The sequence below is a fragment of the Poeciliopsis prolifica genome, unplaced genomic scaffold (genome assembly GCF_027474105.1).
Source record: "Poeciliopsis prolifica strain line A6 unplaced genomic scaffold, Auburn_PproV2 SCAFFOLD132, whole genome shotgun sequence".
NCBI lineage: Eukaryota > Metazoa > Chordata > Actinopteri > Cyprinodontiformes > Poeciliidae > Poeciliopsis > Poeciliopsis prolifica.
The window spans coordinates 148,266-172,263 of NW_026562507.1; the positions used below are offsets into that span (position 1 = coordinate 148,266).

A 23,998-nucleotide genomic window follows, 5' to 3' on the forward strand; every position below is an offset into this window, starting at 1 on the left:
CAGGATCATCGCGTCAGAAGAACAGGCTCAAGGATGTCTGACTAGGATGGAGCCCGCCGCATATCAGGAGGATAATATTCCAAAACAAGCTGATAAATCGACTGGAGATGGAGCGACTCCTTCCCCCCTCCCTCTCTGCTCCTCCAATCATTCACAGGATTCAATAGATAATGAAGAAATGTCTTCCGGATCAGAGTTTCTTAAATTTACAGATGGAATGAATCAACAGATTCACCTCGGCACATCTCTCCTTAGCACTCACGTAGCAGACCTCACTACATTTAAGATCCCCTGACTTTCCAGAGGATCCATCACTCTGTGTTTCTGAGGTCTGAGGCTGGGGACCAGATATTATCTTTACACCTGTCTCCATCCAGAATGTGTCTGACCCCGGGTTCTGCAGAACAGGACATTACCTGTCCAGATCACTACAAGAAAATTTACAAAAATGTCTCACTTCTCACCCTGACTGAAGCAGGACTCTCACTTATAACATAGTATGCATCTCATGAACAGAAATGTTTTCTTTTCTTTTTTTCATTTTAATTGGGCAAATCACTTAAATGATTTGCACAATGAAAACTGATTTGCAAACAAATGAAAACTGCTGATGTAATTTGATTCTTGTAATAAGCCATGCAACTTTCTATGATCCCAGATTTATAATACTTGTGCGTGGCCATGCCGTGTACACTGATGATGCTCACAGTGGTCCTCAGTGTGCTCAGGAAGCTTGTGTGTACGCCCAGACACATGAACAATTAGAGGGAACATAGGTTGAGGGGATTCGTTTTGGTGGCCTTAGGATTGAATCTCTGCTTTTTGCAGATGATGTGATCCTACTGGCTTCATCAGGACGTGATCTGCAGCTCTTGCTTGAGCGGTTCGCAGCCGAGTGTGAAGCGGCTGGGATGGGTATCAGTGCCTCCAAGTCCGTGGCCATGGTCTTGAGCCGGAAAAGGGTACAGTGCCTTCTCCGGGTCGGGGAGGGTGTCCTGCTTCAAGTGGAGGAGTTCAAGTATCTCGGGATCTTGTTCACAAATGAGGGAAGAAGGGAGATCGACAGGCGGATTGGTGCAGCGACTGCCCTGAAGCAGGCATTGTACAGGTCCATCGTGGTAAAGAGAGAGCTGAGTCAAAAAGCGAAGCTCAAGATTTACCGGTCGATCTACATTCCTGCCCTCATCTATGGTCATGAGCTTTGGGCCATGACCGAAAGAACGAGATCGCGGATACAAGCAGCTGAAACAGATTTTCTCCACAGGGTGGCTGGGCTCTCCCTTAGAGATAGGGTGAGAAGCTCAGTCATCCGGGAGGGACTCAGCGTAGATGAGTTGTTTTAAAAGCAACACTGAGGATAAAGATTTCATTCGATTTAGTGATTTGGAGTGACACGGATGGTTTGGTGTTTACTAAACTTGTAAGGGTAAGGATTTAATGTTATGTTACTATATCAGGCACGTTATCAGTTCATTGTTCATTGTTCATGTAAGGTTAGCATACTGTACAATTATTAAGCCTGTTGTTGCTTCTATTTTTATTGCCTTTCAAGATGACATGTCTGTTCTTGGTGTTGGACTTTTTCAAATAAATTTCCCTCAAAAATGCAACTTATACTCCGATGAGACTTAAATATGTATTTTTCATTATGCATTTTATTACTGGTGCAACTTATATTCCGGACCGACTTATAGTCTGGAAAATATGGTATATTTAATAGTTTGCTTTTAAAGTAATCTTTAAGTAAATTTTAAATAATTTTAATTTGAGCACATATTTTAAAATATGCACAAAATATTTTTAAAAGCATGTTTCTTTTGTGCACTTGAGCAAATACATATTTTGTTCACTTAAAGTATACTTTTATTTAACATTGAAAATAATCCAGTCCTTGATAGTTTTCTTGTTTAATTTTTCAACTCTCTTCTGGTTTGTTTTTTATTTTTTGTAAAACTTTAACTAAAAGTACACATCAACCACAGGCAAGATACAGAAACAACTAGACTACAGCAAACAAATGACTCCCAATTAGTTAACGATGTAGCGTTAAATTTTGGTTGGGAAATATAAAACTTTTCTTACAAAATATTATACAATACTGAAATAATAATTAATGAAATTAACTTACAGACAAAGAGTGTCCAAGGAACAAACGTGTATGAAGGTCAGTCGAAGACACAAAGCCTACTGCTGCAGGAGTTCTGCTTGTCTGACCAAATTAAATACGCAAACAATGTCCACTTGGTGACATCTGACCGTATTTAGCCAGTTTTGTGCTTTGAAAACCCAAAGTCATACAATGAATTTATTTATGTTAAATGAAATTTTTAATTTATTTACTTAAAGTAGAAGTAGGTGGAAATACTTTCCTCCAGTGAGGTATGAGCATCTTGACAGCCGAATCTCTGAATGGTTCTCTGAAACAGAGCGTGTTGACATGTCAATAGAAGGGGACATACAGTAGATAGAGACATCAGAAGCAGTCTCACCTCCATCCCTGTCAGATGCTCCTCTGTGGATTTCATGAAGAGGAGTTCATATAGTTTGTATTTCAGAATAAGACTGCACAAAAATGTTTACAGAATGAGTTTAACAGTATAGGGAATAGAGCAAGGAAAAGTCAAAAACTGGATGCATATTTTGACCGTCATCTTGGAGATGAACCAAATGTTTTTGTTGGCAGCAATTGAAGCCCACCAAAACTGCCAGCACAGACAGGTTCCGGTGTTCTGTCAGACCGTCATGCTTAGTACAAACTGACAGCTATATCTGTCAGACAAGTGTACACTGTCATTACCATGTGGTTTTATTTAATCGGCAACATAGAATCATGATGTAGATTGTAATACTCTTCATTATTAACAGCTGTATGACATCCTGACTTAGCGTTTAACTTCTCAGACCATCATCAAGCAACGGGGGGGCAGGTTTTTCACAGGTATATTTTGTAGTTGACTGCAGGTTTAGCTTTAAATAGACTTTGAAACCATCACAATGCATGTATGTCTATCTAGTTATCATTGAAAACAATTTATTGACTTATATTTGTCGTAATTTGTCACATATGCTGAACTGACAGGTCCTCCGACGCTCGGACTTCTTAATGCGCCTACGCAGGCATGCATACTCACTGCATGTATGCTATTCTGACAGCACATGATGATCTAATAGAACACCTGGCGAGTTACAGGTAGCAACTCTAACATTATTCAGTCACAATGTGTGAGTTAACTGTAGACTGACTGTTATGCTTCTCCATTAGCCAGTGTTTGCACAAATAATAACCACTCAGCATATTTTCACCTAGGTCGTGGACCCCGCCAGGGTTGTCCACTCTTTCCTCTTTTGATTATTGTGATTTATACTTACTTAATATATACTATAAGTAGTTAGACATAATGCATATCTGGGAAATATATCTTAAATTGAATGATCAAAGCACCAGGGTATTTGTAGAAAACTATCCAGATTTTGTGTGTGTGGTTTTGGAGGCTCTATGTCAGGGATGTCAAAGTCAAATACACAGAGGACCAAAACACCAAATTTGCTACAAGCCGTGGGCCGGACTGGTTCACTGTTTACTAAAACATATTAAATTAAATGATTGCACATAGCCTATTGAACGAAGACCTAACACAGTGTATATTATTTAATAATTAAATGAATAAAGCGATATTTTCTTATGGAAACCATTTTTCAACAGGCAAACAGACAAAAACAAACTTACTTCAAAGAAAATATGTTCTGTACGTTAAAAGAACAAAGCACTGTTTTATTATGACTGAGTAACCGCAAGGGAAAATATTTCCAACATGCAAACAGCAAAAAAAACAAATTTTGAAAAACTAAATGTTTCTTAAGATAAATACATAAATTAAAGTGCATGTAGTATAAACTGAAAATGCATTATTGTGCTCCTCTATGATGTCCATACGCTTGTCTTTGTCCATATGTTTCTGAGAAGCTTGATAGTGACTGCTGAGATTCTATTCTTTTATCACAGCCAAACTTTCTCTACACAGAAACACACAGGCACTGATGGCATAGTTACTTTAATCAGATTACTGATTACTCCTTGAAAAAGTTACTTATATTACTAATTACTTGATTTGGAAAGTAACTAAGTTACATTAAAAGTAACTTTTTTAGTTACTTTCAGCAGTTGTTGTTAGTTAGCCTAACAACAATGCTCCGCCACCTGTGAAAATCACATCGATCTTCGCCAATACTTTATTGCAAGTTATTTTATAATAGTAACATCAACAATATGACTCCACTTATATGGTTGAACAGAAGGGGAGATTGTTTAATGGTTACAACAGTACAAAAAGAAAAAAAAAACTTTGTAATTTGTGCATGTTTTTGTGTTTCTATATTGTCTGAAAAACTAGGACTTTAGACCCCTGTCCCGCGCCCCAGTCTCCAGGTTGAGCACCCTGCGTTAGCTGTCAGCGCAGCGCACAGATCTCCACCTGCCGCTCCGCATGTCAGATAGCTGCACAGATTTGTGACACTTATCTTAATATTAGTAAGATAAGTGCAAGTAATGGCATTTAGATGCACAACTTTACGGATGTTCATTCGTGGCTGTTTTCACGTTTATTGTGCTGTTGATATTAGTTTCGATGTTTGTTATTTTCTGGAGCTTGACGTCATTCAGGGGTAAAACTTGACATGATCAAAGACACAGCGGGACGGATTATGAGTCTGACTAAAACTGACTGGATGTCAGACAAATTCTGGGTTTATGTCTCCTAATTAAGCCCAGAAACCACAACCAGCGACTCATTAAATCTACAAGAGACTTTACAAAAAAAAAAACAAGCCCAAAGCCGCTTATAATAATCGCACTTGGTGAGTGAAACTCAAAATAGCTGCTGTTTTTCCAGTAACAAAATGCGCTTCTCCCTCCATTGTTTCTGTTTCTGTCGCAGCTGATACTGCCGCATAGACTCTCCCAAAGCCGCGGAGAGGAAGTCAAATATAGCTACAAGAGAAAAAAGTAAAGCAAAGTGATTTCGACAAGTAACTGTAGTCTGATTACTGGATTTGAAATAGAAATGTTAGATTACTCGTTACTGAAAAAAGCTGTCTGACGTCAGTGACGCGTTACTGACGTTATTGCACACAGGTTTGTCTTTTACCTCCATGAACATGAACTCTGCTCCCCACCTGGCTTGAAAGCCTCTGTTCTCAGCGTCCATTAACCATTTAGACATTTTTGAGGAGGGGAACCTTAAAGTTGATCTCTGCTCTGATTGCTGATGAACAATGAAGCCGCTTGTGAGCTGCAGTGACTTTGCGGGCTACTGTTGCATTGTGGGGAATGTAGTGTTGGTGCGTGCAAAACGTCAGATTCTTATAGTAATTAAATATCATCCAGAGGGCCACAGACAATTAATTCACGGGCCGGATGCCTTGACTTTGACATATGTGCTCTATGTTGAAGATAAGAAATAAAGACACTTTTTCCTGTATTTCTGTCTCTGCTCTGGGCTCCCACACACTGAGCTGTTAGCGAGTTGAACGCTTAGTTCCTCCTGTTTCAAACTCTTCTCATTAATGTAAGAGTTAAAGAACTAAATATAATTGAGATATTTGCTATCTTCAACAAAAGTCTATCAAACCAATGCAGCCAGTTTTGTTCATTTTGATTTCCAAGGCATAAAAGGCAGTTCATCATTGAGAAGTGAAAATAAATAAAAGGTGTTATATGTATTTTGCTTTAAGTATTTTTTTACTGGAGGCGTTTTAGGGTTAGTGTTGCAGAGCCACAGTTGTTCTGCTGTTGCTTCTCCTAAAATTTTGGACTGATTCTAACAATGGCAGGGGTAGACGTAAAAGTGTATTTTTATTTTTTTCTTTGATGAATGGCAGATTTGTATTATTTGTTTATTTCACCTTTTTTATATTGATATTGTTTTAATACAAAGATTATTTGCATGATTTTTTTTTTTTGGGGGGGACAATTCTACACTTCACCAAGGTTGGAGTGGGCCCAAACCCTCTGTAACCTCTCTGGAATTTCTACCTCTGGGCATCACTGCTCTACAGAAATAATTTATGTAGATCAGTACATAAATTATTTCTATTAGTTTATGTAGAGTGTTAAAGTTCTGAAACTATTGTGACTATTACTAGAAATCATAAATATGGCAGTGATGTGGGTAGAGTCTATGTTTTTTAAAGTTTGGTGATCAGTTGAATTATTTAATTTCCCTTTAGGATCAATAAAGTATTTTTGAATTTGAATTTGACTGGCTTGGTCATGCTTACCTTTTTGCAACATAGCATATCAGTGCTTTGGCTTCATCATTGTTCAAAAGTGAAGTGCCATCTTCTTCAGAAGAAGCACAGTGGCAGGCAGCAGTCATGGCTTTCATGAACACCACCATATTATCCACTGAACTCATCTGTTTTTCTGAGAAAGGAAGGAGAAGCACAAATAAACTGTAAGTCTATTAGACTTTTTTTTCTTACCAAAAAAAAAAAGTGAATGTTAGAAGTGTGGATACAATGCAACTCATCAGCTTGAAGAACCAACATTCTGCATTTCCCACCTCTTAGATTTTCCAGCAGTAGATGGAGTACAGCCATAGTGAAAGAGATCTGTGTGGGGCTAAACTTGGTATCTTTAGCCCACCAGAATCCAGACAAATAGTACTGAAGGAGGACAGCCTCTCTGATACAGGTCTGGTGGTTTGTGAAACCCAGAATATTCTCCATTTTACTAAAAACAGAGAGTGGACTTAGATTACACTGTAGTCGTGGTAAACAGTCAGATAACACTGCTAAAGCAGAAGGTTAGTGTGCTAACATTCCCGACTTGATAAAATAATCTTACAAAAACACAGCCCATCTTACAGGGAAATGTGTACCACACTCAGCACAGATGTTTCTGTTCACTGTTCCAGTCTATTGCTCATGGTTGACTGCATTTTTTCCAGCTTGAATCTGGTAGATCGTGGTCTCTATCAAATGGTAAAAATCAGTTTGAGGAGTTTCGGTCAGGCTTCAGGGCTCATCACAGCACTGAAACAGCATTGTTGAAAGTTACAAATGATATTCTCTTGGCTTCAGATAATGGACTTATGTCTGTTCTAGTTTTGCTAGATCTCGTGGTGCTTTTGAAACAGTCAACCACAATATTTTCTTAAAACCAGGGGTGGGAGCCTCAGGGGAGCTGGGAGAGCGGTGGGCACCCAGCCCGGGCATAAAGGGTGCCTGAACGAATAGGATTTCAAGGATCCAAGTTGACTCATGGTTGAGTTAACTTGGAATCAACTCGGTTTTTAGCAATATGTTTAAACAACATATTGCCAAAGACGTTACAAGACCGACTAATTGTTCTGTAAAATGTTGAAGAAAACGTTGTGCTGGCTTTATTTTCACTCTTACATTTAACTCTATGACACGTGGCTCATCCACGTGTCATATATTTTTTAAATTTGACGCCAGCTCTCCACCAACATCATCATCAGTCACTTGAATACAGATGGCAAACAAGGTAGAGCATTTTTATGGACTAAGTAGCTTTATAGAGCAGCAAAGTGAAAAGGATGGGGAAAAAATATTCATATATTTAACTTGCCCCTGTACCTTGCATTACACTTAACAACAGTTGAATCAGTCAGCAGCAGCTCTGATCACCATACCAGTATAAGTATGTTAAAGCTGCATTATGTAACTTTTATATGAGATATTTATGAACATATTTGTTAGAACTGTCAATATGTTGTGACAAGTATGATATGAGAAATTATCTGTGAGAAACAAATTGAACTCCTCTGCCTTCTCCCAGTAATATCTAGAAACAACCAATGAGAGGCAGGAGGCGGGTTTTAGTGCTGTCAATCACAATCTCATGTGGTTATCTGATTATCTGTCTCATAGCAAACTGTCACAACATGGTGACAACTTCAACAAATATGAAAAAAGTTAATTATATGTAACTTATATCTATGTTATATACTGCAGCTTGAACAAAATACAACTACATAGTATTATTGAGAAGTCAACATTGTTATATTTTGCACATTGCCTGTGACTGTTTCTGGTTGGGAGAGACATTTTAGTAAGCTTAAACTGAAATGATAAATAAAAATTTGAGCAACCTATTTGTATACTGTTTGCCGACTGTTGGATTAAAATTCACTAGCAGTAATTATTGTGGTAGTATCAATGTTGGACCAAATAAAGCAAGGCAGTTGCAATCCTTTAAAATTGTGACGTTTTGATGGGTTAAATAGACTGAAGAAACAGTAACAGCAGTTGCGCAGGAGGGGCCCACTTTCATTTTTTGTCATGGGGCCAAGATTCATGGCAGCTCCCTTACACTGCGACACAATGTGCGTGCCACTGCATGCCTGCTTCAACATGTCGATAATAAACCTAGCATCAGCAGTTGGAGGCTGCTAAAGGCTCTGAGTTTAAATTGATAAAATGTCAAAATGATGGTGCCGTTTCATCTTTAGTGACCAGTAGCCTGATGTTTCTGTTCTTTTGGTTTTTATACTTCACGTTTGATGGATTTCAGAATGACAGTCACTCTCTGTGGCGCCAAAGCTTGTAAGCCCTACTGTTGAAAGCACATCTATGATGTAAAGTTATATTACTTAATATAACTTTATTTAATATTTACTTTAATATTTGGGTATGAAGAGCCAAGTCATTAGCCCCAGCCCAGGTTGTTGTGCTAGTGCTTAGAACAGCTTTAACATGTAGGTATCAAGGCAAACACAGAAGGCTGGCTTAAAAATGAATATTGCTAAAATTAGAAATATTCTGTCCAAGAGTGATGCTGAAAACTAGTCCATGCTTTTGTTACTTTAAAGCTGGACTACTGTAATTCTTTACTATCAGGAAGGCCACAAACTACAGGTAAAAACTTTCAGCTGATCCAAAATGCTGCAGCAAGAGTTCTGATGAAAATTAAGATCATATCCTCCTATTTTAGCTTCGCTTCATTAGCTCCCTGTTAAACACAGGATAGAATTTAAGATCCCCCTTCTCACATATAAAGTCCTTAATGATAACCTCTATCATTCAGAGATCTGATTGGTCCATATGTGCCTAAGGAGGAACAGCTTATCCTGCTCTCTCTCATCCTTACTGATGACAACTCTGCCTGTGAATTATTTTTAATTTTAAGGTGACAGTTTTTATAGTTATTTTTACATTATTGACATCTTAACTGGATTACTCCAAACCTAAGGACTGGGGGATTTTCTTACTTTTATTTTTACCTTACTTTTATTTACCTCCAAGTTAAACCAGGGCAAAATGCCTCCGGCTGACCTCAAGGACATGAGCAGTTTTACAACGACTTCAGTTTATAGAAATGAAGATTAAGCTACTGGAGGTGAACTTTGAGATCAACGCTACCTGTGGAAATGAAACAACTCTTCCTCAAATCAACGGAGAGGTTGTGCGCCCTGCACCGAGCAGCTCACCCTGGAACACTCTGGGTGCCAAGCCGAAACGGGAATCTCGCACTGCGGATCCGATGAGACGACTATCAGGTAGAACCCCGCACACGAACGAATCAGCGTGGCCGGCTCTGAGCCGAAACCCACCTTCAACTTCAACACCTGCTCCGCCAAAGAAAGACAAACAAGCAGCTGCAACCAAAACGCCTCCACCGACCCCGCTGACCCCGCTCCCAGGGACAAAGCAACCAGCAAGAGCCTCAAAACATTCTGACTCTGTGGGAATCCACTGAAAAAACAGATTTTCTGCACTCCAGCCTGAGCCTCTGAGTGAAACTTTGCCTTCAAATATCAACAATGAGGCAAGACCAACACATCCATCCCCCAAAGCTCCAAAGGACAAATGGACCACCAGGAAAACAAAAGATATCCCAAAAGTGCTTATTATTGGAGATGAGGCAGTAAAGGGAATCAGTGATGTTTGCAATCCCAGGAAAAGAAGAGTGATGTATTTTCCTGGTGACACTGTATTTGATTTAACCAACAAACTGCTCTCTCTAACCACTGATCAGCCAGATATTGAGACTTTAGTTGTGCATGTTGGAGCCAACGATCTGGCAAAGCAAAAGTCTGAGATTCTGAAAAAGGACTTTAATATTCTTCTGAACACTATAGGAAAATTAAAAATGAAGTTATTTCTCAGTGGTCCATTCCATCACCTCAATGGGGAAATGAAAATTCTCCAGTCTGCTCACGATCAACAAATGGCTGATTAAAAGCCGCACTACCAGCTCAGTGACCTTCATGATAACCTCTGGATCTATTGGCAGCGCTTTCTCCTTTTTGTAAGAGGAGGATGCAATCTTAATAAACATCGGATAAACATCGGATAAAGCTACTCACTGCAAACCTTTAGGACAGCAACAGGATCATCATCGTCAGAGAAGAACAGGCTCAAGGATGTCTGACTAGGATGGAGCCCGCCGCATATCAGGAGCATAATATTCCAAAACAAGCTGATAAATCGACTGGAGATGGAGCGACTCCTTCCCCCCTCCCTCTCTGCTCCTCCAATCATTCACAGGATTCAATAGATAAGAAGAAATGTCTTCCGGATCAGAGTTTCTTAAATTTACAGATGGAATGAATCAACAGATTCACCTCAGCACATCTCTCCTTAGCACTCACGTAGCAGACCTCACTACATTTAAGATCCCCTGACTTCCCAGAGGATCCATCACTCTGTTTTTCTGAGGTCTGAGGCCGGGGACCAGATATTATCTTTACACCTGTCTCCATCCAGAATGTGTCTGACCCCGGGTTCTGCAGAACAGGACATTACCTGTCCAGATCACTACAAGAAAATTTACAAAAAACAGAAATATGAAATACAGCGGTCCTAATTCAAACCTCAGACTAATTCCCTGCCTAAAGGAACCTCAGTCTGAAAATCTTCTGGCCTCCAAGCCACTTAAAGTAGCTCTTTTAAATATCAGATCACTCTGTGCTAAAGCTTCATTAATTAATGATTTTATCACTGAGTATATTATTGATGTTATGTTTCTGACTGAAACATGGTTGAATGACAATAATGACCAAATTGTACTAATTGAATCAGCGCCTCCTGACAACAATTTTTTAAGTGAGAATAGAAAACAGAAAAGGAGGAGGCGTGGCTTCTATATTTAAGAAAAACATAAACTGTAGTAAAATTTCTTTGGGTCATTTCACATCTTTTGAGTATCTTGGAATTCAGGTTAAAGGCTTCAAACGAACTTTGACACTAACTTTATACAAAACTCCAAATATGTGGAAAATTTCTTTACTTACTTGAATGATCTTCTTCTCTCATATGCATTGATTATGATTGTTTAATAACTGTTGGTGATTTCAACATTCATGTGGACAAACCCCAAGACACAGGAGCAAAAAAGCTCTCTGATATTTTAGAAAATGTTGGTTTAACACAACATGTCACACAAGCAACACACACTCAAGGACACACACTGGACCTGGTTATCAGTAAGGTTGTGAATATTTCCAATGTCTCTGTAACTGATGTCGCCCTGTCGGATCACTTTGCTGTTATCTTTGAAGGTTCTTTATCCTTTAATCCACTTGGACAAACAGCTACTGTCACAAAACGTTCTTTCACAGAAACATTTAATCAAATCTACTCTTCCTCCTCACCCTTAAGCTGTAATGATGTAGATAAGTTGGTAGATGATTTTTCAGGCTAAAGTTTTATATATCATTGATTCCATTGCCCCAATTAAAGTAAAGGTTGTGTCTGGTAGGAAGAAATCTCCATAGAGAAAAGCACAAACAGTTCGATCTGCAAGAGAAGTCTGTCGCAGGTCAGAACGAAAATGGCGTAAAACTCCACTTCACGTTCATAACGACATCTATAAAGAAAGACTACGTAACTATCACTCAACACTAAAACATGCAAGGGAGGCTTTCTTTGCAGATGTCATAAACAAAAACATCAACAATGCTGGAGCTTTATTTGCAACAGTTGACAGGCTCACAAACCCTCCTATGACGTTACCACATGAATCCAATCTAATGCTGATGGAACAAGTTTTCCAGCTTCTTTTCAGAGAAAGTTCAAAAAATCAGAGGATTAATCTGCACATCAACTCTAAAGCCAGAACCATTGCTGTACCCAAACAGAACAAATACAGGAAAAATGACCCATATTCAACTACTTCATTATAAAACCCTAGAAGAAATTATAAGTCAATTAAGTTCAAGCTCCTGCTGTCTGGATGTCCTACCCACACATTTCTTTCAGAAAGTCCTGCCTGTTATTGTTACTGATCTGATCCAAATAGTAACACATTGCTTACATCAGGTGTTTTCCCCCAGGCTTTGAAAACAGTAGTTATTAAACCACTGCTAAAAAAGAACAATCTGGACAAATCACTACTGCAGAATTACAGGCCGACCTCTGACCTCTGACCTCCCATTCATCAGCAAAGTTATTGAAAAAACTGTGTCAACAATTAAATAGTTTCCTCATGATGACCAACTGCTTTGACTCTTTCCAATCTGGTTTTTGTGCTCACCGTAGTACGGAGACTGGCCTAGTCAAAGTATTCAATGATATCCATATAAATACTGACTGTGGGAGAACCACAGTGCTGGTTCTGTTGGACCTCAGTGCAGCTTTCCTAGCTTTCCTCTGATGTTTATCCACTACGACAATGTCTGGTTGGTTCGCCATTACCATTTTGTCTGTCTGGATCTGGAAGTCCCACAGGATCTTAGCTCTGGCGTTCTCCACCACCTTTGGGGGTGTTTCCCACTTTGATCTTGGGGTTTCCAGTCCATATTCTGCACAGATGTTTCTGTACACTATGCCTGCCACTTGGTTATGTCGTTCCATGTACGCTTTCCCTGCCAGTATCTTGCACCCTGCTGTTATGTGCTGGACTGTCTCAGGGGCCTCCTTGCACAACCTACACCTTGGGTCTTGTCTGGTGTGGAAGATCTGGGCCTCTATTGCTCTGGTGTTTAGGGCCTGTTCCTGGGCGGCCAGGATGAGGGCCTCTGTGCTGTCCTTGAGTCCAGCTTTTTCCAGCCATTGGTAGGATTTACTGATATCAGCCACTTGGGTTATTTGCTGTGGTACATCCCATGTAGGGGCTTGTCCTCCCATGATGGTATCTCTGGCACCTCAACCTCCGTTCCCTGTTGTCTGAGACATTCACTGAGCACATTGTCTGTTGAGGCTTTGTCCCTGATGTATTTATGGATCTTAGTTGTTTCGTCCTGGACAGTGGTTCTCACACTCACTAGTCCTCTGCCTCCGTCCTTGCGGCTCGTGTACAGTCTCAGGGTGCTGGATTTGGGATGGAACCCTCCATGCATGGTTAGTAGCTTTCTAGTCTTAATATCTGTGGCTTTTATCTCCTCCTTTGGCCAGCTGATTATTCCAGCAGGGTATCTGATTACTGGCAGGGCATAGCTGTTTATCGCACGGATTTTGTTCTTGCCATTGAGCTGGCTTCTCAGGACTTGCCTTATTCGTTGGAAGTATTTAGCTGTGGCTCCTTTCCTTGTGGTCTCATCGAGGTTGCCATTTGCTTGTGGTATACCTAGGTACTTGTAACTGTCCTCTATGTCTGCTATTGTTCCTTCTGGGAGTGAGACCCCTTCTGTGCGGATCACCTTCCCCCTCTTTGTGATCAGCCGACCACACTTCTCTAGTCCGAATGACATCCCAATGTCCGTGCTGTAGATCCTGGTGGTGTGGATCAGTGAGTCGATGTCTCGCTCACTCTTGGCATACAGCTTGATGTCATCCATGTAGAGGAGGTGACTGATGTTGGCCCCATTTTTGAGTCGGTATCCGTAGCCAGTCTTGTTGATAATTTGGCTGAGGGGGTTCAGGCCTATGCAGAACAGTAGCGGGGACAGAGCATCTCCTTGGTATATGCCACATTTGATGGACACTTGTGCAAGTGGTTTGCAGTTGGCTTCAAGCGTGGTTTTCCACAGCTTCATCGAGTTTGCAATGAAGGCTCTCAGAATCCTGTTGATGTTATACATCTCTAGGCATTCAATGATCCAAGTATGCGGCATTGAGTCATAGGCTTTTGTAATCGATCCAAGCCATGCACAGGTTGGTGTGTCGGGTTTTGCAGTCTCGGGCAACTGTGCTGTCTACGAGGAGTTGGTGTTTGGCTCCTCTGGTATTTACACCGATACCCTTCTGTGCCATGCTCATGTGTTTATCCATGTGTTTGCTTATCTTGGCCGGTATGATGCCTGACATGAGCTTCCAGGTTGTGGAGAGGCAGGTTATTGGTCGGTAGTTGGGTGGGACTGGACCCTTTGATGGATCCTTCTGGATTAGGATTGTCCACCCTTCAGTTAACCATTCAGGGTGAGTCCCACTTTGTATATATATATATATATATATATATATATATATATATATATATATATATATATATATATATATATATACTGAAATTATGTTTATTGTACTAATAGAAAATGGGCAATATGCATAAAAACAAAATTTGACAGGTGCAAAAATTTGGGTACCCTTATCATTTAATTGATTTGAATACTCCTAACTACTTTTCACTGACTTACTGAAACACAAAATTGGTTTGGCAACCTCATTAAGCTTTGAACTTCATAGCCAGGTGTATCCAATCATGAGAAAAGGTATTTAAGGTGGCCGATTGCAAGTTGTTCTCCAACCTGGATCTCCTATGAAGAGTGGCATCATGGGCACATCAAAACAACTCTCATGATCTGAAAACAAAGATTGTTCAACACAGTTGTTTAGCGGAAGGATACAAAAAGTTATCTCAGAGATTTAATCTGTCAGTTTCCACTGTGAGGAACATAGTAAGGAAATGGAAGACCACAGGGACAGTACATGTTAAACCCAGAAGTGGCAGGCCAAGAAAAATATCAGAGAGGCAGAGAAGAAGAATAGTGAGAACTGTGAAGGACAACCTACAGACCACCTCCAAAGACCTGCAGCATCATCTTGCTGCAGATGGTGTCACTGTGCATCGTTCAACAATTCAGCGCACTTTGCACAAAGAGAAGTTGTATGGGAGACTGATGCGACGGAAGCCTTTTCTGCAAGCTGAGTCGCTTGAGGTCTGCAAAAGCACATTTGGACAAGCCAGCTTCATTTTGGAATAAGGTCCTGTGGACTGATGAAACAAAGATTGAGTTGTTTGGTCATAAAAAAAGGCGTTATGCATGGCGACAAAAAACACAGCGTTCCAAGAAAAACACTTGCTACCCACTGTGAGATTTGGTGGAGTTTCCATCATGCTTTGGGGCTGTGTGGCCCCAAAGCATGATGGGGCCACATCATGCTTTGGGGCATGATGTGGGGCATTCCCGGTACTGGGAATATTGTTAAAGTTGAGGGTCGCATGGATTCCACTCAATATCAGCAGATTCTTGAGACTAATGTTCAAGAATCAGTTACGAAGTTGAAGCTACGCCGGGGATGGATATTTCAGCAAGACAATGATCCAAAACACCGCTCCAAATCTACTCAGGCATTCATGCAGAGGAACAATTACAATGTTCTGGAATGGCCATCCCAATCCCCAGACCTGAATATTATTGAACATCTGTGGGATGATTTGAAGCAGGCTGTCCATGCTCGGCGACCATCAAACTGAACTGAACTGGAATTGTTTTGCAAAGAGGAATGGTCAAAAATTCCTTCATCCAGGATCCAGGAACTCATTAGAAGCTACAGGAAGCGACTAGAGGCTGTTATTTTTGCAAAAGGAGGATCTACTAAATATTAATGTCGCTTTTCTGTTGAGTGCCCATATTTTTGCACCTGTCAAATTTTGTGTTTATGTGTACTGCACATTTTCTTTCAGTCCAATAAACCCCATTTCAATATTGAAATGTTACTGTGTCCATAAGTTATTGGTTATAACAAACTGAAATAGTTATTGCAAACATCCAAATATTTAGAGATGAAAATAATTTAGATTAATAAGGGTGCCCAAACTTTTTCATATGACTGTATAAAAAATTCCCTTCTCACCCACCGCAGGTGGTTCTTATCCTCTGAGCTCTGGTCCTCTACCAGAGGCCTGGGAGCTTGAGGGTTCTGCGCAGTATCTTGGCTGTGCCAAGGACTGCACATTTCTGGACTGAGATGTCTGATGTTGTTCCTGGGATCTGTTGTAGCCACTGCTCCAGTTTGGGGGTTACTGCCCCGAGGGCCCCGATGACCACAGGCACCACTGTGGTCTTCACCTTCCAGGCCCTCTCCAGTTCTTCCCTGAGGCCCTGGTATTTCTCCAGTTTCTCGTGCTCCTTTTTCCTGATGTTGCAATCACTTGGTATTGCTACATCTACCACAACAGCTTTCCGCTGTTGTTTATCCACTACGACAATGTCTGGTTGGTTGGTTCGCCATTACCATTCTGTCTGTCTGGATCTGGAAGTCCCACAGGATCTTAGCTCTGGCGTTCTCCACCACCTTTGGGGGTGTTTCCCACTTTGATCTCGGGGTTTCTAGTCCATATTCTGCACAGATGTTTCTGTACACTATGCCTGCCACTTGGTTATGTCGTTCCATGTACGCTTTCCCTGCCAGTATCTTGCACCCTGCTGTGATGTGCTGGACTGTCTCAGGGGCCTCCTTGCACAACCTACACCTTGGGTCTTGTCTGGTGTGGTAGATCTGGGCCTCTATTGCTCTGGTGTTTAGGGCCTGTTCCTGGGCAGCCAGGATGAGGGCCTCTGTGCTGTCCTTGAGTCCAGCTTTTTCCAGCCATTGGTAGGATTTACTGATATCAGCCACTTGGGTTATTTGCTGGTGGTACATCCCATGTAGGGGCTTGTCCTCCCATGATGGTATCTCTGGCACCTCAACCTCCGTTCCCTGTTGTCTGAGACATTCACTGAGCACATTGTTTGTTGAGGCTTTGTCCCTGATGTATTTATGGATCTTAGTTGTTTCGTCCTGGACAGTGGTTCTCACACTCACTAGTCCTCTGCCTCCTTCCTTGCGGCTCGTGTACAGTCTCAGGGTGCTGGATTTGGGATGGAACCCTCCATGCATGGTTAGTAGTTTTCTGGTCTTAATATCTGTGGCTTTTATCTCCTCCTTTGGCCAGCTAATTATTCCAGCAGGGTATCTGATTACTGGCAAGGCATAGCTGTTTATCGCACGGATTTTGTTCCTGCCATTGAGCTGGCTTCTCAGGACTTGCCTTATTCGTTGAAGGTATTTAGCTGTGGCTCCTTTCCTTGTGACCTCATCGAGGTTGCCATTTGCTTGTGGTATACCTAGGTACTTGTAACTGTCCTCTATGTCTGCTATTGTTCCTTCTGGGAGTGAGACCCCTTCTGTGCGGATCACCTTCCCCTCTTTGTGACCAGCCGACCACATTTCTCTAGTCCGAATGACATCCCAATGTCCGTGCTGTAGATCCTGGTGGTGTGGATCAGTGAGTCGATGTCTCGCTCACTCTTGGCGTACAGCTTGATGTCATCCATGTATAGTAGGTGACTGATATTGGCCCCATTTTTGAGTCTGTATCCGTAGCCAGTCTTGTTGATAACTTGGCTGAGGGGGTTCAGTCCTATGCAGAACAGTAGCGGGGACAGAGCATCTCCTTGGTATATGCCACATTTGATGGACACTTGTGCAAGTGGTTTGCAGTTGGCTTCAAGCGTGGTTTTCCACAGCTTCATCGAGTTTGCAATGAAGGCTCTCAGAATCCTGTTGATGTTATACATCTCTAGGCATTCAATGATCCAAGTATGCGGCATTGAGTCATAGGCTTTCTTGTAATCGATCCAAGCCATGCACTGGTTGGTGTGTCGGGTTTTGCAGTCTCGGGCAACTGTGCGGTCTACGAGGAGTTGGTGTTTGGCTCCTCTGCTATTTACACCGATACCCTTCTGTGCCGTGCTCATGTGTTTATCCATGTGTTTGCTTATCTTGGCCGCTATGATGCCTGACATGAGCTTCCAGGTTGTGGAGAGGCAGGTTATTGGTCGGTAGTTGGGTGGGACTGGACCCTTTGATGGATCCTTCTGGATTAGGATTGTCCGCCCTTCAGTTCATTTGGGCTTCCAGTCGCTCATGGAGAGCAGTGAGTTTCTTTAGCCAGTAGGCATGGATCATGTCAGGCCCTGGTGCTGTCCAGTTTTTCATACCTGAGACTCTTTCTTGAACATCTGTCACAGTGATGGTTACCGGGGCTTGCTCATATATATATATAAGAACCACCCGCGGTGGGTGAGAAGGGAGTTTTTATATATATATATATATATATATATATATATATATATATATATATATATATATATATATATACAGTTAGGGCCAGAAATATTTGGACAGTGACACAGGTTTTGTTATTTTAGCTGTTGACAAAAATATGTTCAGAAATACAATTTATATATAATATGGGCTGAAAGTGCACACTCCCAGCTGCAATATGAGAGTTTCCACATCCAAATCGGAGAAAGGGTTTAGGAATCATAGCTCTGTAATGCAGAGCCTCCTCTTTTTCAAGGGACCAAAAGTAATTGGACAATGGACTCCAAAGGCTGCAAGTAACTCAAAAGGCCTTTCCCTCGTTAACCTGTAATCAAGTAAGTAGTTAAAAGGTCTGGGGTTGTTTCTAGGTGTGTGGTTTTGCATTTGGAAGCTGTTGCTGTGACCAGACAACATGCGGTCAAAGGAGCTCTCAATTGAGGTGAAGCAGAACATCCTAAGGCTGAAAAAAAGGAAAAAATCCATCAGAGAGATAGCAGACATGCTTGGAGTAGCAAAATCAACAGTCTGGTACATTCTGAGGAAAAAGGAATTGACTGGTGAGCTTGGGAACTCAAAAAGGCCTGGGTGTCCACGGAAGACAACAGTGGTGGATGATCGCCGCATACTTTCTTTGGTGAAGAAGAACCCGTTCACAACATCAACTGAGGTCCAGAACTCTCAGGGAAGAAGGAGGAAACCCAGCGTTTGGTGATGTCCATGGGTTCCAGACTTAAGGCAGTGATTGCCTCCAAAGGATTCGCAACAAAATATTGAGAAAAAACTTTTTTGTTTGGGTTATGTTTATATGTCCAATTACTTTTGAGCTCCTAAAATGTGGAGTGTTTGTAAACCATTGTGTACAATTCCTACATTTTCTATCACATATTTTTGTTCAACCCTTTAAATTAAACGTTACAATCTGCACTTGAATTCTGTTGTAGAGGTTTCATTTCAAATCCAATGCGGTGGCATGCAGAGCCCAACTCACAAAAATTGTGTTACTGTCCAAATATTTCTGGCCCTAACTGTATATATATATATATACAGTTAGGGCGATGTGTGTATTGGCAGACACACATCGACACACATCGACATCGACAAACTGAACCAAACAGCAGTCCTATGTTTGCGTCATGGTGGAAAAGCAATAGCTAATTCCCAGCACTTGTCCCTAGATGGGCACTTGAATAAATTATCACTTATTGAAGTGATAATCATTTAAAATAGCACAACATAATGTTGACAACATCTACAAACAAAAAAATATAGTAAGTCAATAATAGCAGCAAAATCACAAGAACAATAAAGGCTATCATTTGTCAAGTAATATATTACATAAAGTCCCTCTAATTAATTAAGACATTTACTGGCACGTTTTCTTGTTTACTTTCTGTTTCCAGGTTAACCGGGTTACTTACTGCAGAAGCTCCTCGGCGTTGTGTTCCTGCAGCTCCTGTATTAGTTGCACTGGCAGCGCGTCCCACTGAAGGAACTCTGCTTCTTGTTTCTGTCAAACAGAAGCACTTTTTGTATCATAAGTAAAATACATCAGCAATTCAGCACCGCTACAAACATTAATCTTAATGGATATTCATACCTCTTCTCCGGACATGTTAGCATTGCGGTGGTCATGGCAACGGGCAGTTAAATTGTTCTTCCTCATTTAAAGGGGAACTCCGTTTAATTAACAGTCTTTGATTGTTCGCTATTTAGCAATAAATTATTTTAGAAATAAATACATTTTATTTATTTAATGTTATTATTAAAAAGCAGATGTGTTGTCTTGTAGAAGTGCTTGATAACAAACAATTAGTGACAGGAGATTTAAAAAACGAAACAGTACCATATAGCTATGTAATACCAAAGTAAAAATGTTTAAATGAGTAAATTAATCTGAATTTATTGAAATATTGAAATAATCAAAAACCAAACAGCACAAATACTGGAAGATTTCAGACGAAGGAAGACGTTTGGAGATGTGGAGCCCTACCTCGGTCTAAAAGGTTCTGTCCTCCGTCAATGTTGTCTTGTTGCAAAATGCAACATTGTGTATGTTTGTGAAATGCAAAAATAGTTTAAAAGTGCAGGTCGCCAGAAGGCTGGCTCTGAAATAAATCTCCCCCAACACCTCCCAAGTCGTCCCTCACTGCTCTGCGTCACATGCGGCGCATCCTCACAGAAACCGAGCGGAACCACTTCCATTCTGACCTGGATTACAGAACGCGCTGTGGAACGGGGAAGACACGACCGCAGGTAAATTCCGCCTCTGCTTATCGTTATAAGGCAGCATCTTTAAAAGTAGCATCTGAGCCTGGGCAACAGACCTGCTCCTTTTTTAGATAATTGCCGTATTAAGTCAACTTAGGTGTCTTAACCTAAATGGAAATAAGAAAAGCAAAACGCAGCAAACGCCATGCATCCATGCGTGCTGATTTTCCTGCTTTCAGTCGTTTAGCAGACAGATTTCACTTTGTCTGTAAAGCATGCCTGTATTCTTAGTGTGAACTAAGATTTCGGTATTCTTAGTGTGAACTAAGAATACAACTATCCGCCTACGCTCATGTGTCACGCAGAGCTCGATAGAAGATAAAGCAGGCATGGATGTTCTGCCCTGACCGTCCGGATGGAGTCAGGAGAACAAGGCTGAAGCGGAGCCGCTGCGCTGCACGAACAGCGGTAGACAGCCGGAGACATAAGACCAACTCCCTGCTGAGACTCTTCTTTTCCCATGGATCTGGTACACGCAGGTTAGGGAAGGGCGTGGCGCAGTGGTTCTCAGTTCACAGCTCAAGTGCAACTTTGTTAAAGCTGATGGTAAGTATCTATGTCTTTTGTAACAAGCTCAAATTATATCATAAGAAGTAGAAGATCCATTCCGAACATAGGCAGAGCATCAGACCAGTGTCTTAATGAGTCATTTCTGTTTGAGTGTTTCCAATGAAGTTATCTCTACAAACCATTAGCTGGTTTCTTGGCTAATGAAGAAACCAGCTAATGGTTTCTTCATTAGAAACCATCTGCATCTCTGGTCTTGATGCAGAGAAAAGTAGCAGTAAACAAATCATACAAAAATGTTTTTTTCAAGATTTCGGGTGAAATTTTGGTTAAAGAAAATAATATACATAGTTGATTAATAGCATTACATCTTCCATTATTTAATCAATTTAAAATGTCTCAAGTAGACATTTTAAATTGCTAAAATTATGCAATGATTAATTACCTCAAAGTAATATTAAAGAGCTTAATTGTAATATTTTATAATGTAGCTGGGATTAGACGCAGTCACTCTGGGATCAGAGTTGTCTTTGCAGAAAAGTTTTTTTTTTAACCTCAACACAAAAAACTCTGCTTGGCTCACACTCAGTGCCTAACTGTCCTCAGCAGAACAAAGCAGTGCAATGACTCAAGGACACATTGCTGCAGCAAACAGAAAGGGGAGGGACGAACCGCTGTCAGCCTCAGACCTTATATGGAAATGTGACCATTGTACTCTGGAAGTGTAGGAGGCGCTATTTCTTATATTATCTACGGTCTCCCATTTTTATTTTCTTTTTTGATCTGTGATATAGCTTAATCTTTAGGAAAGATTTTCATTCCCAACATGTACTTCAACTTCTCTCTTTTATTTACTTCAGCGCAGCTCACAGTTTTTTTCAATATACTTCTAAATCTGCTTCTTGGTCGCATCTTTTCGGGCCTGCTACTGCCTCTACCGGTATGGGGGTGGTAATACAACTAATATAATTACGTCACTAAGGAGGATACCACAAAGTCTTTATTATTTACTATTAATTTTGCCATTACTGGCGATTTAGAAGATAAATTATCTTCTAAAACACCATATTTTTCCATTTTCTTCAGGATGTAGAGCTAATTAGGTTGTATAAAAAATATACCTTTATACATTATAAATCATATCTATATATCTCCACCAGTTATATGAGGAACAAAAGAAATAAGACATGAAAAACATAATCAACTATAATAAAATACCATTTACAATATATATATAAGAAATTGAATTGAGCAAAAGTCAATAATTAACAAATTAATTAGGTTCACAGACAAATAGCCAGGTTGTTAAACAGATACAAGCAATAATTAACATTTTTATTTTTACTGTGCCATGTATATTAGTCTGAAACATTTTGTTGGTAGAGTCTTTGTAACAGCCTTAATTGGGTAGTGTCTCTTTAGTCTGTTAGTTCTTGGGATGAACTTCATGACTCGCACATAAAGTCCAACAATTCATGTCCCACCCAGAACAGTAATTATCGATGACAATCCCCCATTTCAGGATGAACCCTGTGAAAATGACTGTGTGGAGTATGATCTTGAGTGTGGAACGATGACTCTGCAGAACACTCCAAAGCTCTCACTTAAGGAAAAAGTTGAAGACGCTAACTTAAATTCTGCAGAAAATGGAGGACTGTTAAAGTTGCTAGATAACTACATAGATCTGTTTAATGGTCACTTAAGTCGCTCTTCTCTGGCAGAACATGTCATCATCACCGGGGGTTGCAAAGCCAGTTAACCTACCACCTTACCATACCTCCCCAGCTAAAACACAAATCATTGAAGAACAAGTACAAAAAATGCTAAAGAACAACACCATTGAACCTGCATCTGGACTGTGGGCAGTCATTGTGAACTCTTACCCACTCCACTCCTACGAGTGGATGAATCATTGGACTTTTTATCAAGAGGGAAGTTTCTGACAACATTGGACCTTGCTCAAGGTTACTGGCAGGTCCCCATTGCTGAAGAGGCTAAACTGTTCTGTTCTGACTGGCCTGATTTATAAATTGTGTGGAGGCAGTGTATCTGGATGATATTGTTGTCACATCACCAACTTTCGAGCAGCATCTACTTGACCTTGAGGAGGCCCTTTGCAGGCTTAGATCTACTGGCCTTTCATTGAAACTGAGAAGATTACAGAACTCACCTTCCTCAGCTACCGCGTTACACCATCTGGCATTCATCCTGACTCTGACAAGGTGAGAGCTGTGACTAAGTTTTAAGTGCTAACCACGAAAAAGTCAGAAAGCCCTCTTCAACTCCAGAAAAAGAATATCTGGCTGTTATCTGGTTTAGGTTTACATGTGACTATTTACACTGACCACAGCAGCCTCAAGTGGTTGATGCCTCGGCCCATCCCCCTGGTAGCCTTGCCAGGTTGTCTCTCCACCTTCAAGACTTTGACTTCAGCATCATCCACAAACCTGGAAAACGTAATAAGGTGCCAGGTGCCCTTTCACGTAACCCCCTCCCAGATGTGAATGAACCTATAGATCTTCCTCCCTATGCCATGATTGGAAACATGGATCTCCGGGCTCTGCCTTCTTTAATTGTCTCGGACCATCCTCATGTTCGTCAGTTGCAGTTGGAGGACCCAGTCACAAGCACTTTGCTCCGTCAATTCGAAAATGACCAACAGAGTGAGGAGGATAACCAAGATCTGCAAAAGTACATTGTACAAGATGGACATAGACTCTATAGTTCATTGATCCAAAAACAGAGTGTGGTCTTCACCCATGTAAGCAGATCAAACTTTTTGCTCCTACTGCACTCTGTAGTTATCTGCTCAAGTACTACCACGATCATCCTAGAGCCAGACATCTGGGAAATGCAAAAACTCTGGCATGCTTGAGTCTCAGATTCTTCTGGCCAAACATGAACTCTGATACAAAGAAATATGTGGTGTCATGTTGTTCATGCCAAGCCAACCCAAAGAAAACCAGCAGGTCTTATGGTCTCAATTGAACCACAGAGATCATTGGAGTGC

At 40.8% G+C, this 23,998-nt stretch overlaps 2 protein-coding genes across 2 annotated transcripts in view; one reads left to right on the top strand and one right to left on the bottom strand.

Moving 5' to 3' along the window:
- Positions 1-2,304: 2,304 nt before the first annotated feature.
- Positions 2,305-19,876, bottom strand: cabcoco1 (ciliary associated calcium binding coiled-coil 1). Its single transcript, XM_055024901.1, has 6 exons — positions 19,811-19,876; positions 19,632-19,720; positions 6,561-6,730; positions 6,277-6,421; positions 2,490-2,562; positions 2,305-2,417 (listed from the first exon to the last, which is right to left on the bottom strand). Exons 1-6 carry the CDS (start codon positions 19,874-19,876, stop codon positions 2,337-2,339), a joined length of 624 nt encoding a protein of 207 aa, XP_054880876.1. The 3' UTR covers positions 2,305-2,336.
- Positions 19,877-20,401: 525 nt separating this feature from the next.
- Positions 20,402-23,998, top strand: part of adgra1a (adhesion G protein-coupled receptor A1a) — a 41,650-nt gene continuing 38,053 nt past the window's right edge. Inside the window, exons 1-2 of the mRNA XM_055024900.1 lie at positions 20,402-20,466; positions 20,787-21,027. Of these exons, the coding sequence (XP_054880875.1) occupies positions 20,815-21,027 (213 nt within the window). The 5' untranslated portion in view covers positions 20,402-20,466; positions 20,787-20,814. The remainder of the gene's footprint in view (positions 20,467-20,786; positions 21,028-23,998) is intronic.

Coding starts and splice junctions, on each gene's coding strand:
- cabcoco1 (XM_055024901.1), bottom strand. CDS start 19,876: ATGAGGAAGAACAATTTAACTGCCCGTTGCCATGACCACCGCAATGCT. Junction 19,721..19,810: donor CTAACATGTCCGGAGAAGAG/GTATGAATATCC, acceptor TCTGTTTGACAG/AAACAAGAAGCAGAGTTCCT. Junction 2,418..2,489: donor AGCATCTGACAGGGATGGAG/GTGAGACTGCTT, acceptor GCTCTGTTTCAG/AGAACCATTCAGAGATTCGG.